The sequence below is a fragment of the Mobula hypostoma genome, chromosome 5 (assembly GCF_963921235.1).
Source record: "Mobula hypostoma chromosome 5, sMobHyp1.1, whole genome shotgun sequence".
Taxonomy (NCBI): domain Eukaryota; kingdom Metazoa; phylum Chordata; class Chondrichthyes; order Myliobatiformes; family Myliobatidae; genus Mobula; species Mobula hypostoma.
The window spans coordinates 101,205,990-101,221,682 of NC_086101.1; the positions used below are offsets into that span (position 1 = coordinate 101,205,990).

General features: G+C 38.2%; 1 protein-coding gene across 1 annotated transcript in view; it reads right to left on the minus strand.

Moving 5' to 3' along the window:
* LOC134346871 (contactin-associated protein-like 5) overlaps positions 1 to 15,693 on the minus strand; it is a 1,673,098-nt gene that overhangs the window by 565,744 nt on the left and 1,091,661 nt on the right. Inside the window, exon 14 of the mRNA XM_063048676.1 lies at positions 4,542 to 4,692. Within this exon, the coding sequence (XP_062904746.1) occupies positions 4,542 to 4,692 (151 nt within the window). The remainder of the gene's footprint in view (positions 1 to 4,541; positions 4,693 to 15,693) is intronic.

Below are 15,693 nucleotides of genomic sequence, written 5' to 3' on the forward strand. Positions count from 1 at the left end.
CCAAAGTGGATAACCTCACATTTATCCACATTAAACTGCATCTGCCATGCATCTGCCCACTCACCCAGCCTGTCCAAATCACCCTGCATTCTCATAACATCCTCCTCACATTTCACACTGCCACCCAGCTTTGTGTCATCGGCAAATTTGCTAATGTTACTTTTAATTCTCTCATCTAAATCATTAGTATATATTGTAAACAGCTGCGATCCCAGCACTGAACCCTGAGGTACCCTGTCACTACCTGCCATTCGGAAAGGGACCTGTTAATCGCTACTCTTTGTTTTCTGTCAGCCAGTCAATTTTCAATCCATGTCAGTAGTCTGCCCCCAATACCATGTGCCCTAATTTTGCCCACTGATCTCCTATGTGGGACTTTATCAAAGGCTTTCTGAAAGTCCGGTACACTACATCCACTGGCTCTCCCTTGTCCATTTTCATAGTTACATCCTCAAAAAAATCCAGAAGATTAGTCAAGCACGATTTCCCCTTCATAAATCCATGCTTACTCGGACCATTCCTGTTACTACTATCCTGATGTGTTGTAAAGAGAGTTTTTGGTACGTTGGCCTTTATAAATCAAAGTATTGAGTATAAGAGTTGGAATATTATGGTGAGATTGTATAAGGCATTGGTGAGGCCGATTCTCAAGTATTGTGTACAGTTTTGGTCACCAAATTACAGGAAGGATATTAATAAGGTTGAAAGAGTGAAGAGAAGGTTTACAAGGATGTTACCGGGACTTGAGAAACTGAGTTACAGAGAAAGGTTGAATAGGTTAGGACTTTATTTCCTAGAGCGTAGAAGAATGAGGGGAGATTTGATAGAGGTATATAAAATTATGATGGGTATAGATAGAGTGAATGCAAGCAGGCTTTTTCCACTGAGGCAAGGGGAGAATAAAACCAGAGGACATGGGTTAAGGGTGAAGGGGGAAAAGTTTAAAGTGAATATTAGGGGGGGCTTCTTCTCACACAGAGAATGGTGGGAGTGTGGGATGAGCTGCAAGACGAAGTGGTAATTGCGGGCTCACTTTTAACATTTAAGAAAAACTTGGACAGGTACATGGATGAGAGGTGTATGGAGGGATATGGTCCAGGTGCAAGTCAGTGGGACTAGGCAGAAAAATGGTTCGGCACAGTCAAAAAGGGCCTAAAGGCCTGTTTGTGCTGTAATGTTCCATGCATCTATGGTTCTAACTCATGTTCTCAATATATTTATTTATTTATTTATTTATTTATTATTGTTTTGTCTTTTGTTATTTTGAATTTACTCTATTTGTTATCACATTAGTTGTTTGTCCACCTTTGCTTGTGAGTAGTTATTTTTATTCATTCTATTGTGTTTCTTTTTCTTTACTGTGAATGCTCACAAGAAAATGAATCTTATGGTAGTATATGATACAATACATGTGCATTGGTAATAAATTTTCTACTTTGATTTAAAAATATTTACATTTCCAAATTATTATTCCCTTATTGGTCATTGGTTTGGATAATTGTGGGGTCCCTCCTTGCTGGAGGATGCTAGTTGGGTTTGAGCTTATGACCGTGAAGCAGGATAGAACACAAATCATTGCAGATATAGGTTGGAGATACAATAAATGCACCATCCCTTTAAGGATGTGGAACTGGGAAATTGGAAGAGTAGATTTTTAACACATTGGTGGGACAAAACAAAGGACATCACAAGGCCAATATCCTCACTTGCAGACCCCAGTCAATTCAGATTGGCAACCGCATCTCCTCCACAATCACCATCAACACAGCAGCACCACAAGGCTGTGTGCTTAGCCCCCTGTTCTACTTGCTTTATACTTAAGACTGGAAGGCTATGTACAGCTCCAATGCTATATTTAATGCAAATCTCAGTAGAAAAGGGTTCAATATGGTGACATATGTATGTTGATAATACATTGAACTTTGAACTTTGGTAGTTAAGAGCAAATGGGCCTTACCATGTTTGGTTCTGAATGCTCTGCTGCAACCCCCAGCCCTCTCCCCATCTCACAGGCATACTGTCATCCTGCACTGATCACTTTCGAACTTTTATTGCTGCTGCTTCATACATTTATATGAGTGCTAGTTTTATTATAATAGGGCCAGCAAAATTATATTGTCTTAAAGTACATGCACCTTGCAATTTATATCAACCTATCAATCTCTAGGCCACTCAGAGACTTGTGCTAATTTTATTTTGTGACTGTATGCACTGGATCATAACTATATGTGTGGTGTCTGTGTGACCATATGTACCATGTTTTTCATCTTGTCCCTAGAGGAACAATGCTTCATTTGGCTGTATACCTGTGTATGATTGAATGATGATAAACTTGGACTTAAAACAGAAGAATTGCATAAAGAGGTAATTGATAAAAAAATTAAATGTAAAATAAGAGATATTGTTGAGAAAGAGGTGAAGAAAAAAATGAGAAAGCTCTGAGAGAAAGATAAGACATTAAGACAGAGAAAAGGAGTAGACAAAAACATAGAAAGACATAAAGAAATAGATTCAGCAAAGGGATAACAAGATGGCAGAAGGAATAAAAGATGTGCACTATTTTCTAAATGGGAAGAAAATTCAAAAATTGTTGGTGCAAAGGAACTTGGGAGTCCTCATGAAGGATTACCTAAAGGTTAACTTGTAGACTGGGTTAGTGGTGAGGAAGGCAAATGCAACCTTAGCATTTATTCTAAGAAGACTAGAATATGAAATGATGAGGCTTTACTAGGCATTGGTCAGACCACACTTGAAGTATTGTGAGCAATTTTGGACCCCATATCTAAGAAAAGATGTGCTGGCATTGGAGATGGTCCAGAGGAGGTTCACGAGAATGATCCCAGGAATGAAAGGGTTAACATTTGAAGAGCATTGGGCCTCACTCACTGGAGTTTAGAATAATGAAGGAGGATCTCAATGAAACATCAAATATTGAAAGGCCTGGATATAGCAGATGTGGAGAGGATATTTCCTATAGTAGGACCAGGGGGCACAGCCTCAGAATGGAAGGACATCCATTTAATACAGAGATGAGGAAAAAATTCTTTAGCCAAAGTGAAGTGAATCTGTGGAATTCATTGCAAAGTAAGACAGATAAACAGGCAGATAGATGAATAGGTAGACAGATAATGTAATTATTATTGAAAAGTGGGAAAAGGTCAATAAATAATAGAAAAATATAGAATTAGTGAGAGGAAGGCAGATTGGCAGGGTAACAGAAAGAACACACAGCAATTGTTAGAAATTTCAATAAGAGAGTGACAGTAAAAATGGACAGGTAAGAAAAATAGGAAAAAATTCAGCGTTTATATTGAAGTTTCTTACATTTGTTCCTTTGATTTTAGTCAGTGCTCATCCTGAGGATAGATAATCAAATAGTTTGATAGGGATCCATCAATGAACCCATGAAAATTATCTCACTATCTTTGCACTACTTATTTTATTGGGCCATCCAGTAATCAGGGCAGTCATTTATTTGGGACAACTCCTAAAGAACAAAAACTAATTTGAATAAATAAATTAATAAATTTAATTAACAATTAATAAATAAACTAATTACATAGCCAGGATTTCCTTTATTTATTTGGAACACTATGCTGCTTAATTGGGACAGGAGACTGTTGATGAACAACTTCTAGCAAGCATCAAACCACACACCTGTGTGGCTGCTCGACACCATACCATGCTTAGAGTGATCAGTTTTTAAATAGCATCACTTGTATGTATGTTCACAAAGCAATGGGGTTTGTCACTGGTAGCTGGCTAGAAATAAACAGTAAGACAAATCAGAACTGTTTTACTCACAGTAGTTTCAAACATTCAAGCTTGGAGGTGTGAGAAAAAGCCGGGTGAAAATAAAACAACTTCACAACTTCAGCAAGTTAGGAACTATGAAAAATTTGAAGGATATCAAAAATTATCTTGAATGGTATAATTAAAAGGAAGATTTGGAGGATGCAATCATCAACAGCATTGTATGAAAGCAGTCCATTATGTACACTAGGCATCTGTGCTGATTTTGTTCATTTATAGTTAACCAAAAGAAAGCAACAGATTAATTCCTCTGTCAATAACTATTAGCAGCTAAGACAGTTTTAGACTACTGTAGTGGTATTGACAGTGTTCTAATCTGTTCTGCATTTCATTTGAACACGTCATTTGTTTCTCAGCTAAATGGTAGTTTGTATACCTTTTTAACTATTTCCATCAAACTTTGGTTAAGTAGGGCAGCCACTTAAATGAGCCAATGTCCTGGTCCCGATGTGTCCCAATATATATATTTGTTTTGGTTTTTATGTATTACACTGTACAGCTGCTGCATAACAACAAATTTCACAATATACAGTATGTCAGTGATATTGAATGTCTGATTCGTTCTGACATGTTTATAAATTCTGTTACCTATTTGAAGCTTGAACTTTTAAATCTACGCAAATTGCTAAACTTGAAAATAATTACATAAGCCCTTTCACAATACAATTTTGTTAGTCTTTTAAGTTTTGACAAGGTACAGTTTAATTCCAAGACAAAGACTTTCTTACCATTTATTACTGGCAGCATCACAGTTACAGTGATACTTCATATCTAAGCAGTTCTCCTCCAATCTACATGCACATTTTTGGTCGCCCGATGATGAACCACCCCAGTATAGATGTTTTTCATTGGTTCTCCCAATCCAAATGGCAATTCCATCTAGGGACAGTAAAAAAGATAGCAAATTTTAGTAAGAGCTACAACAAGGATAGACTGATAATTAGGTACTGTTATTACATCCTTAATATTAAAATGCTAGTTATTCCAAAGACTTTTGCAAATAGTTGGTCCAATTTTCATGTCACAGCAGAGGAGAATCTGCAAGATAACCTGCAGTGGGAGAAGATAAATGCATTAAATTGTAGCTATTTTTGTTTGGTTGATAGGAAATCAATCGATATGGCAATATTCAAAGAGCTAAAAAATCCAGCTATAATCACAGTTAGTGGTGGAACAGACAACAAAGGCTAAATGGGAAAACAGCATAGGAGGCTTGGATAGGGGAAAATAGGAGATGACCTTCCCACTTCAAGCTAAGACATAATGCATCTTTAAAGGATATGATTCAATTTGAGGAGAATTGCTATGGTACTCTTGAATCAGCTTGGGTATTCATTCGTTGCAAGGACTCATTAAAAAAAATTGTATTTTCACCCGGTAAGCTTCCAAATGAGCAGCAGCTAATGTTATTGCAAGAAATAGTGGATGAGCGTCTGCACTGGGGTTTACAGATCTCTCTGAGTACTAATCAGCAAGAAAAGGTCACTGGAATTCAGAAAACGTCATTGTAAAGGAGAATCAGTTAAGACCAGCCGAGAATGTCTGACATTTTTTTCTAAAAGGGGCATAGATAGGATAGAGAGAGAGTATTTTTTCCTGTGGTGGGAGTATAGGGAATAAGAGCTGGAATAGTTTTAATATAAGATGGGAGAAAATTAAAAGGAGATCTATGTTTTGGACACATAGTTCATGTGGAACAAATTATCAGAGTAGATGGTCGAGGTTAAAAGTATAGATACTTGTATGGGGAAGTAGTAAGAGGACACAAAACTAATGCAGGCTAATTGGGATTGCATAGGTAGGTACTACAGTCAATGAAGAACCCATTCGTGACTGATCATAAGAATAGATGGGTTCACCTAAAGGAAAGCTGAATGGATATTATTCATCGGTATATTATACTTAGCAATCAAATGAGTCTTTGCATATTTTAACAACAGATTTGTGCACTCTGGATCTCTTATGTTTTCCTCTCATCGACAATTTTTGATTTTATTTCTCTTTCCACAGATGCCATCTCTGAGTGTGCCTCTCATTTTCTGTTTTTATTCCCGTTTTTATTGCCTCTCCCTAAATTATCTTATAAAAATAGTATTAATGATATATGCCCCGAGCCCTTAACAGGAATCACAGTGAAATAGAAATATAGAAAACCTACAGCACAATACAGGCCCCTCGGCCCACATTGCTGTGCCGAACATGTACTTACTTTAGAAATTACTTAGGGTTACCCGTGGCCCTCTATTTTTCTAAGCTCCATGTGCCTATCCAGCAGTCTCTTAAAAAACCCTATCATATCTGCCTCCACCACCATCGCCGGCAGCCCATTCCACACACTCACCACTCACTACGTAAAAACCTTACCCCTGACATCTCCTCTGTAACTACTTCCCTGTAGTCATTTCAGCCCCGGGAAAACGCTTCTGACTACTGTTACGTAACCGGCAACAATGAATATCAATCAAGTCAGGTTATATAAAAACAACCAAACATTTCCTAAACACGAATAAACAATAAAAAAACAAATGAAAAACCTTAACCAGAAGTTAACCGCTATACAGCCGTTCAACAAACCGTCACTCGGGACTGGTTCTTAAAGCAATAAATGCAATAACAGTTCCTAAAGCAGTAAAGTCAAATTCAGTTCTTAAAATGGTAAATTAGAAAGTCCAACAGATTTATACATTCAATTGGGAGAGACTTCTCTGGAGAAGGATTTCTTCATAGACACGACTTTCCTGCTGGTTCTGTCCAAAGGATTCACGATGAAGGAAATAAACGGCTTAAAACAACTGACCTTAATTTCTTCTAGAAAGCAAACCTTGCATGAACTTCCTTGCTCTTTTGGCGGGAGTTATCTTCGATGCAGGTTGTTAACAACTGACCTTAATTTCTTCTAGAAAGCAAACCTTGCATGAACTTCCTTGCTCTTTTGGCGGGAGTTATCTTCGATGCAGGTCGTTACTTCTTCAACAAAGACTCAATAAGGTCGATCCTTTGTTAAACTGCCAAACAATACCAACTTCTCTTAATCCTTCAGGTCCTGTACTTCGATAAAGTCTTCACTCTCCAATACTACTGAAAATGTACATCAACAAATCTAGCAGAAATTGCCAGTCCAGCACTATTGTACCTTGCAACAGAACGTAACACTCTGTTTTAAAAATGAAACTGCATCATAAAACAAATACGAAATGGACCAGAGACAATGACGAACGTTCTAGCTGGAAAAAACTAACTGCGTCACCAGAGTTCTTCCTTTTTATACCGGTGGTGAACATGTCATCACATGACCTCATATCGGGGGGAAAATTACATCAGGTGACCTCCAAAAGACCATTACATCATTCTCACAAGAAAGTCACAAGATCTCCTTGAGGTATGTAACACTATCCACAAGATCAATGCCTCTCGTCAAATAGATAAGGAAATGGGGACTCAAATCAAGGCATTATCAGTTCACGCACACAAGCATATCATATTGGTCAGAAGGTGCAGTTGGAAAGTTCTCCTGAAACAGCATGACTGTAGCTGACATAGCTGAGGGAAAGGGATGCAAGCACCATAATCGAGATCAACAGTTTTTAAATATCTCTGAAATTCTGAAGCTTTAACGAAAAATTAAAATGATTAAAACACATAAACACCTAAAGCATAGAAGATGGAATAACAAACTTAGCAAAAAAAGATAAGTGATTAAAAAAGAAATCATTCGCCTCCTAATTCTTTGTCCTGGAGTGTACAATGAAACCAATAAGACCCGAGTTCTTATGGCAGATCGGAAGTGAAACAGGGTCCAAGATTATTCTACTGATGCTATTAAGATTGAAGATTAAAATGCCATTAAGCTGAAAGTGTGGACAAAAGATTTACGCAGGTGTTGCCATGACTCAAGGGATAGAGTTATAGAGAGTAGCTGAGGAGGCTAGGGCTTTATTTTGTGCTGTGTAGGAGAACTAGGAGTGATCTTATAGAAATGTAAGATATCAGGAGATAGAACGAATACACTCAGCCTTTCTCTGAGGGTTGGAGAATCAAACTCTGGAGAGCAGAGGTTAAGGTAAAAGGGAAGAAAGCTGCAGGGGCATGTTTTCCACAAGGATGTGGTCTGCATCTAGAAAGTGGGTGAAGCAGGTTCACAAACAGTGTTTAGTTACACTTCGACATGCAAATAGTTAGGAAAGGTTTAGAGTGACATGAGCCAAACATGAGCAAACCGTACTAGCATAAACCGGCCTCTTGGTCAGTAGGGATCCCCTGGACCTGTTGTCATGCTGTATAGCTTGATGACTCTTAGATTACCTGCCATGACACTTGGGACTTTGCAATGATAAAAGACTTCAATAACAGGCACGACCTTTCACATTTATTAGTAAATCCTCGACTTTTGTGCATGGAAATCTGTGTCTTACTACAGTTTCAAAGTTGGCATACTGGCTGGAATAACTGGCAAAATTCAGCAAGATAAGGCCTAATATAAATGCAAATTTTCTCCCATTTCAATGGCTGTGATTTTCAGCATTACCACGATGCCATTTCTGTTAAATAATGAGCACTGGTAAAGTCTTTTGTTTAAGTCATTTAAAAAAAAATTATTCTTTCTTTCCTTAAGAAGGAATTCATTGCTTTTCTCTTGCAAATCAAAGTGTTCAAACATTTTCTTAGGACATTTTGCTTCGGTTTGCTTCCCTGCATAGAAAGCAGTATCCACTGAATTAGGAATCCTTCTGGTTTGTTGGAAATAAATAAATAAAAGGATGAAAAGATAAAAGAACATCATATCAAAAATCCCATTCTCTGTTCCTCATTGTTTATAACTAATGTGTAGTCAAGGTATAACATCACAGAATAAAATTATAGTTTAGTTCTATTTCTAACATTAAAAAAAACTTCTAGCACCCTATTGATTCAAAATACTAGTCATTCCTTCTGCTTTACCATGTGCTTTGTAAACGTTGCTCTTATGAATATAAATCAGAATGACTATGAATCGTGGAACCACGTATGATGGGAAAAATCTATAAGTGGAAAGAAGAAAAGGATTTTATACTAATTTTATAATTGTGGGAAAAAACTCAATTTGTTTTCATAAACAATTCATTCTTCAGAATTACACAAAATTATTGAAGAGAAGAAAAAAGTACTTGTGGAAATCAATAATACTGGGAGTCTGTTGATAGGACATCAATTAAAAAAGTGATTCTTCTCAAAAACAAGTGCTCAGAGGTTAAAGAATTCTTAGGCTTTGGAAGAGTAATTAGTGAAAAATGTGATTCTAATTGCAGCAACAATTCGGATAAGAAAGGTTAACTCTGGTTTAATTACAAGGTACAAGTACCAAGTATCATAACTACAAACCAATGATTAAGTTCAGGATGAATATCAGTAGGAACTTCGTTAGAGAATAGTTAAATAGTTAAATAGTTAAATCTACTCCTCATCATTTTTTCTCCAGTCCTGCTGAAGGGTCTGGGTCTGAAACATCGACTGTACTTTTTTCCATAAATGCTGCCTCGCCTGCTGAGTTCCTCCAGCATTTTTTGTGTGTTGCTTGGATTTCCAGCATCTGCAGATTTTCTCTTGTTTGTGGTTAAGTAGTCAGAATGGCTTTGTTGATGAAATTGGTGGAAACTCAAATCATCTGAAAGGTGTGTTTGCATGTCAAGATACTTTTACCATGCAACTTGTAGTAACAAGATTGGTGACTATCCATCCTCTCCATAGTTTGGAACACTTAGAGAAGATTTCCCAGTCTTTCAAGTGGAACTGGAGAGACATCACAATGTAAATGACAGGAACACGAGGAAATCTGCAGATGCTGGAATTTCAAGCAACATACATAAAAGTTGCTGGTGAACGCAGCAGGCCGGGCAGTGACAGGAAGTGACAGTAAGTGACAGGAATTACTTTGAATCTTGTTTCAGGTTGTAATCTTATCTCAAGACTACCACCTGAAAGAGGCAAACAATCTTATAGCATTTGGCTTACTTTAAGGAGTTATTTAGTAGTATCAGGTGAAATCTGTAGCTCAAACTTCCTTATCTAGCTTGATTCCAAAAATCCATCAACACCAGTCTTGAATGTTTCAAAATTGTCAGTTGATTGATTTCTAGAATTACAGACTGGTTAAGGACAGAAGGTGGATATTTGATTCAATAAATCTGTGTAAGATCTATATGAGAGTAATTTTGCAAGACTTGTTCTCCTACCCTCTCTCATAGACTTGTACTTTTTTCTTCATCTTTCGATAGAACATAGAACATAGAAATTTACAACACATTACAGGCCCTACAGCCCACAATGTTGTGCCGACCATGTCACCTACTCCAGAGACTGTCTAGAATTTCCCTAGTGCATAGCCCTCTATTTTTCTAAGCTCCACGTACTTATCTAAGAGGCTCTTAAAAGATGCTGTTGTATCCATTTCCACCACCCACCACTCTCTGTGTGAAAAACTTACCCCTGACATCCCCTTTGTACCCATTTCTAAGCATCTTAAAACTATGCTCCCACCCCATCGTGTTAGCTAGTTCAGCCCTGAGAAAAAACTTCTGGCTATCCACACGATCAATGCCCCTCATCATCTTGATACTTCTCATTTGGATGCTTTGGTTGAATCAGGTTCCATTTACTCCTGCTTGATGGCGTATTCCAGACTCTAACCACTTGGAAAATATTTAAAGTAATATTCCTCATGTCAGTTAATGTTGGCTCTCTTGCCAAAAACCTGCCACTTTGAGTTCTCTAATTCCTCTGCCAATAGGAACTGATCTTCTCTCTTTATTGTGGTAAGAAATCCATTCCTGACTCTATATTTGAATGTAATTCTAATTTCATTATCACCCACTGACCTCTTCCACCATCACTGCTCCTACTTCTTGTTCAGATCCAGCCCCACCCCTCAAATGAAAATACATTTTCATTCCATTCTGCTAAATATTCAAGGTTTGAGGCATTGACAAAATTATCTCAAGCAATTCAGTTGAATCATATTTTAATGTTCCATTCTCAATGGATTCTATTTAACCCATTGATCAGATTTTAGGCATTTTGGCTCAGTAATATTCTGCTGTGCTGTCCTTCCACAAAAGGCAATACATCTTTTAGCAATGTAGTAGCTGGAACTGAAAACATTACTCCACTTATCATTTCAATTCTTATATTTTTTGTAGTTGACATATATTCACATAGAATAAACTTCATTGTAGTCACTGAATGGGTTCCACAAGCTATGGACTCACTTTCAAGGACTATTATTTATTTACTTATTTATTTATAGGTTTTTTTGTATTTGCACTTTGTGTCTTCTTTTGCACATAGGCTGCTTTTCATTGATGCTAACTATTGTATTTCTCGTTCTACTGTGAATGCCTGCAAAAATGAGTCTCAGGGTAGTATATAGTGTATTATCAAAATATTTACATACTTTGATAGTAAATTTATTTTGAAATTTGAAGTATGCGTTCCCTTTTTCTCTTCCATTGAACTTTATTCTTAATTTATTTCCAAGGCTAATGTCAAAAATTGGGGAAGATAATAAACTGCTACTTGAAGGAAAATGAATGAATAAGGCTGCAACAAGCAGTCAGCTGGAGTTGAGCAGCATCTTTAGGAAGAAAAGAATGACATTTTGAGTTGAAACTGTGCATCAGGAAGTAATAGGCAACTATGCTGTACCTCCTCCTTATAATAAGCTCCAGGAGTCACTCTGGACAATACGTTATATAGTTTGTGCAGAAAATGTGTTCCCAATATTTCAAGACACTGATCCATGATTAACTACAATTTCTCCGATGATTTCTGGCAGTTACACCAAGTTTGATTGAAGGGAACCTCAACATAATGTGCACAACATTTGATGACATAAGACATGAATAATAAAAATGTAACGTCAAAGTCTGAAGCTATTTCTAATGAATTTGCAAAACTTTGCTGCACTGACTTCAATACTATGGGAACCTTGATGTAGACTTTTTGCTCTGCAATTCATAGGGATGTGATAAATTAATCTCTTTAATCACCTCATTGATTTTATGTCTTAACAAAGTAAGTACTCCATACATTGTACTATGCACAACCTTGTTAAATCATGATGTATCCTCAATTGCAATACTTTACTGATGAATTTTACAGTACGTTAATGGAATTTTCCTGACCTCAGGATCTCCTTAATTCTATTACTGCTAATGAGGTTATTTGAAATACTGAATAATAACTATTATAATGCAGTGAAATCTGTTTACCACTTTACCCATGTCAAGAACCCACAACCAGCACGGAGATATGCAGATCATTATTTTTTGTGATTTTAGCAGAGGGCAGAAACCTTACTGAAGTACTCAGAGGAATTTCACTGTCATTCTTAAAAGAGCTGGAGGAACTCAAAGGGTCAGGCAGCAACTAAGAAGGGAGATAGCTAGAGTTACGCACACAAAGTCCTGGAGGGACACAACAGGTCAGGCAACATCAATGCAAAGGAATATAGTGTCGATGCTTTAGGCTAAGAACTTTCATCAGGACCATCCTGAATTTTGGGATGTTGATCAAGAAACATGATACTGATTCACCAAATGGCAATTGAAATATTAAGTTCAAAGAAATAAAAAAAAATAAAATTCATGCTAATGTTATGAACCTTCCTGATTAAAATCTACCTATTTCAACTCAGGGGAGGCAATATGCCATCCTTATCTCAGCTGACATCAAAGTGACTCCAGACCCATCAAAATAGTTGACCTTTTACTGCTTCCTCTGCTCAAGAAACATTGATGGTGCCAGTGATATTTACGTACAAAGAATGAGTGCATTTTGAAAACAATTATCAATTTATGTCATATCTTTCCATTTTGTAAAGTTCAGCCACAATTATGTTAAGTATTTGGATCCTTCTGGTGCATACCTACTAAATTTCACATGGAATAGATTTGAATCATCCCTAGTTTAGGTTCAGATTCAGATTAATGTATGTATCACATGTACATCGAAAGATACAGTGAAATGTGTCGTTTGTATTAACCAACACAACCTGAGGATGTGCCGGGCAGCCTGCAAGTTTCACCACACATTCCAGCACAAACACAGCATGACCACAACATTTAGCAGAACAATACAGAATGCAACAAAACAGAACACACCAATCAGCAAATCAACAGCTAAACAAGCCCTTGCCTCCCTCTGATCTGGCATACACACACACACAGTGCTCCAATGTCAAGACAGGTCATCTCCCTATTTCAGCCTCCAGTGGACGTCTAGATTCACAAATTCTGGGTTTCAATTTGTCCAGTGGGCTTACAGTGGATTCAGAACTCTAACCATTGGGCCTTGCTTTCTGATCAACCTATGGGCTTCACTGTCGACCCCAAGACTTGCAGATGACAACAAGTGAGGCCTCTGGATGAGGACTCCAAAAACTAGGCCAAGCACCCAGCTCTCTGATGACCAGGACCATGAACAACACTGGTTCAAACATTATTCATGTCATAAAGTTGAGAGCCCTGCTCTCCATCTACTCCGCACAACACATTCTTTCTCTTGCTCACAGACAAATTATCTAATGCTCTTCAGTTGTGGATCCAAACTCTTATTTCTTCTCTTTTCTCTACTCACATCTTCTATGAATTAATCTTATTCATCTCCTGTTCCCTTGACACTTTGCACAAATAAGCTACTGACCCACAAAATTTCCACCCCCACCCCCTACGATATTCTTAATGACTCTTTCACCTTAGGTACTGATCCTTTTGAAGAACAGCTGTGCAGCAACTAGAAAGAAAATGTTCAGGAGAATGGGTGACACAGCTGTATAGAGATTAGCATAATCACTTTATAGTGCCAGCATTGACCAATCAGGATTTTATTCCCATCGCTACATGCAGGGAATTTGTATGTTCTCCCTGTGACTGCATGGTTTTTCTCTGTGTACTCCGGTGTTTTCCTGCATTCCAAAGTGTTACAGTTAGGGAGAGTAAGCTGTGAGGATCCTATGTCAGTGAAGATCTGTGGCAGCACTTGTCCCCAGCATATTCCTCAGAACGTGTTGGTCATTGACACAAAATGATGCATTTCACTTTATGTTTCGATATTTCAATGTACAGTACATCAGACAAATAAAGCTTATCTTTAAAAAGAGTACTTTTGAAGTAGCATCCCCTGTGGTAGACAGCAAAAAGAGTCCACTACATTTCAGCCATGGGATTTGCCTTTTTTGAATATGGTCATGCCTATTATCTTTTTGAGGTAACTTGCTATATCTTCTTCTTTCCCAGATGTGGGAGATGAAACTCTGAATTTCCTCTGTCAACTCCAGCAGGGACAAAGGCTTTACTGTTTCTCAGTTGACATATAGCATTTCAAACTCCTGGTTGGCCTAGACTTTTAGTGACATCACATTGGCAGAACTGAAAATCTGGCACTGGCCTTCTCACAACCCATAGAACAACAAAGACATACAAAATGATGGAGGAACTCAGCATGCCAGGGAGCATCTATGGAAAAGATTACAGTCGACGTTTCAGGCTGAAATCCTTCGGCAGGACTGGAGACAAAAAGCTGAGGAGTAAATTTAAAAGGTGGGGGGAGGGGAGAGAGAATCAAAAGGTGACAGGTGAAAATGAGAGGGGGAGGGATGAAGTAAAGAGCTGGGAAGTTGATTGAAGCAAAAGACAGAAGACCATGGAAGAAAGAAAAGGGGGTAGGAGCACCAGAGGGAAATGTACATTCCCAAGATCTCCCCTGGTAAGTCGATCCCCCTCAACAGAATCCCAAATTAATTTCCCTTCCTTTCCCAGATGGCCACCCAGTTACTTGTCTCTTGCAACCTAGGGGTGACTACTTGCCTGTAGGTCCCATCTATCCTTTCCCCAGTCTCCCGTATGAGCTGAACGTTATTGAGCTGCAGTTCCAGTTCCTTAATCTGGTTTCTGAGGCGCAGCTGCTCTGTGGACCTGGTGCAGGTATGGTTATGTGGGAGGCTGGAGGACTGTCAGAATTCCCACATCTTACACAAATAACATAACCTTGCCCCTGGTGTCTTTCTCACTGCTGTATCTATGTACTTACAGAGGAATAATAAAGAAGAAGAGGAAACATACCAGGTGCTTACCTCACCCAAGCCTGATCTCGCCTAAGCCTAATGAGCCAAAGCCTCCTCACTCTAACAATGGCCTACTCATCAATAGCCACTCCACTTTTCCCTGCTTCATTTTTGTTCACCCTTGCTAATGAATTCCATTTACTGATTGGCTGCAGTTAAAACTCCGAAAACTGCTGCAAAGCACTTTTTTAAAATCTTCAATTGTGGACATATTAAATCTATTCAGACCTTTTAACATTCAGAATGTTTCCATGAGATTTCTCCTTCTTTCTCCTGAACTTCAGGGAATACAGCCCAAGAGCTCCCAGACTTTCCTCATACAGTAACCCTTCCATTCCTGGAATCATTCTGTTGAATCTTCTCTGAACCCCCTCCAATGCCAGTATAACCTTTATAAAATAAAGAGCTCAAAACTGCACACAATACTCCAAGTGTGGTCTCATGAGTGCCTGATAGGGCCTCAACATCACATCCCTGCTCTTATATTCTATACCTCTAGAAATGAATGCCAACATTGCATCAGCCTTCTTCACCACTGACTCAACCTGAAAGTTAACCTTCGGGGTATTCTGCACATGGACTCCCAAGTCCCTTTGCATCTCTGCACTTTGAATTCTCTCTCCATCTAAATAATAGTCTGCCCATTTATTTCTTCCACCAAAGTGCATGACCATACAGTTTCCCACATTGTATTTCATTTGCCACTTCTTTGCTCATTCTCCTAAACTATCTAAGTCTCTCTACAGGCTCCCTGTTTCCTCAACACTACCCGCTCCTCCATCCAT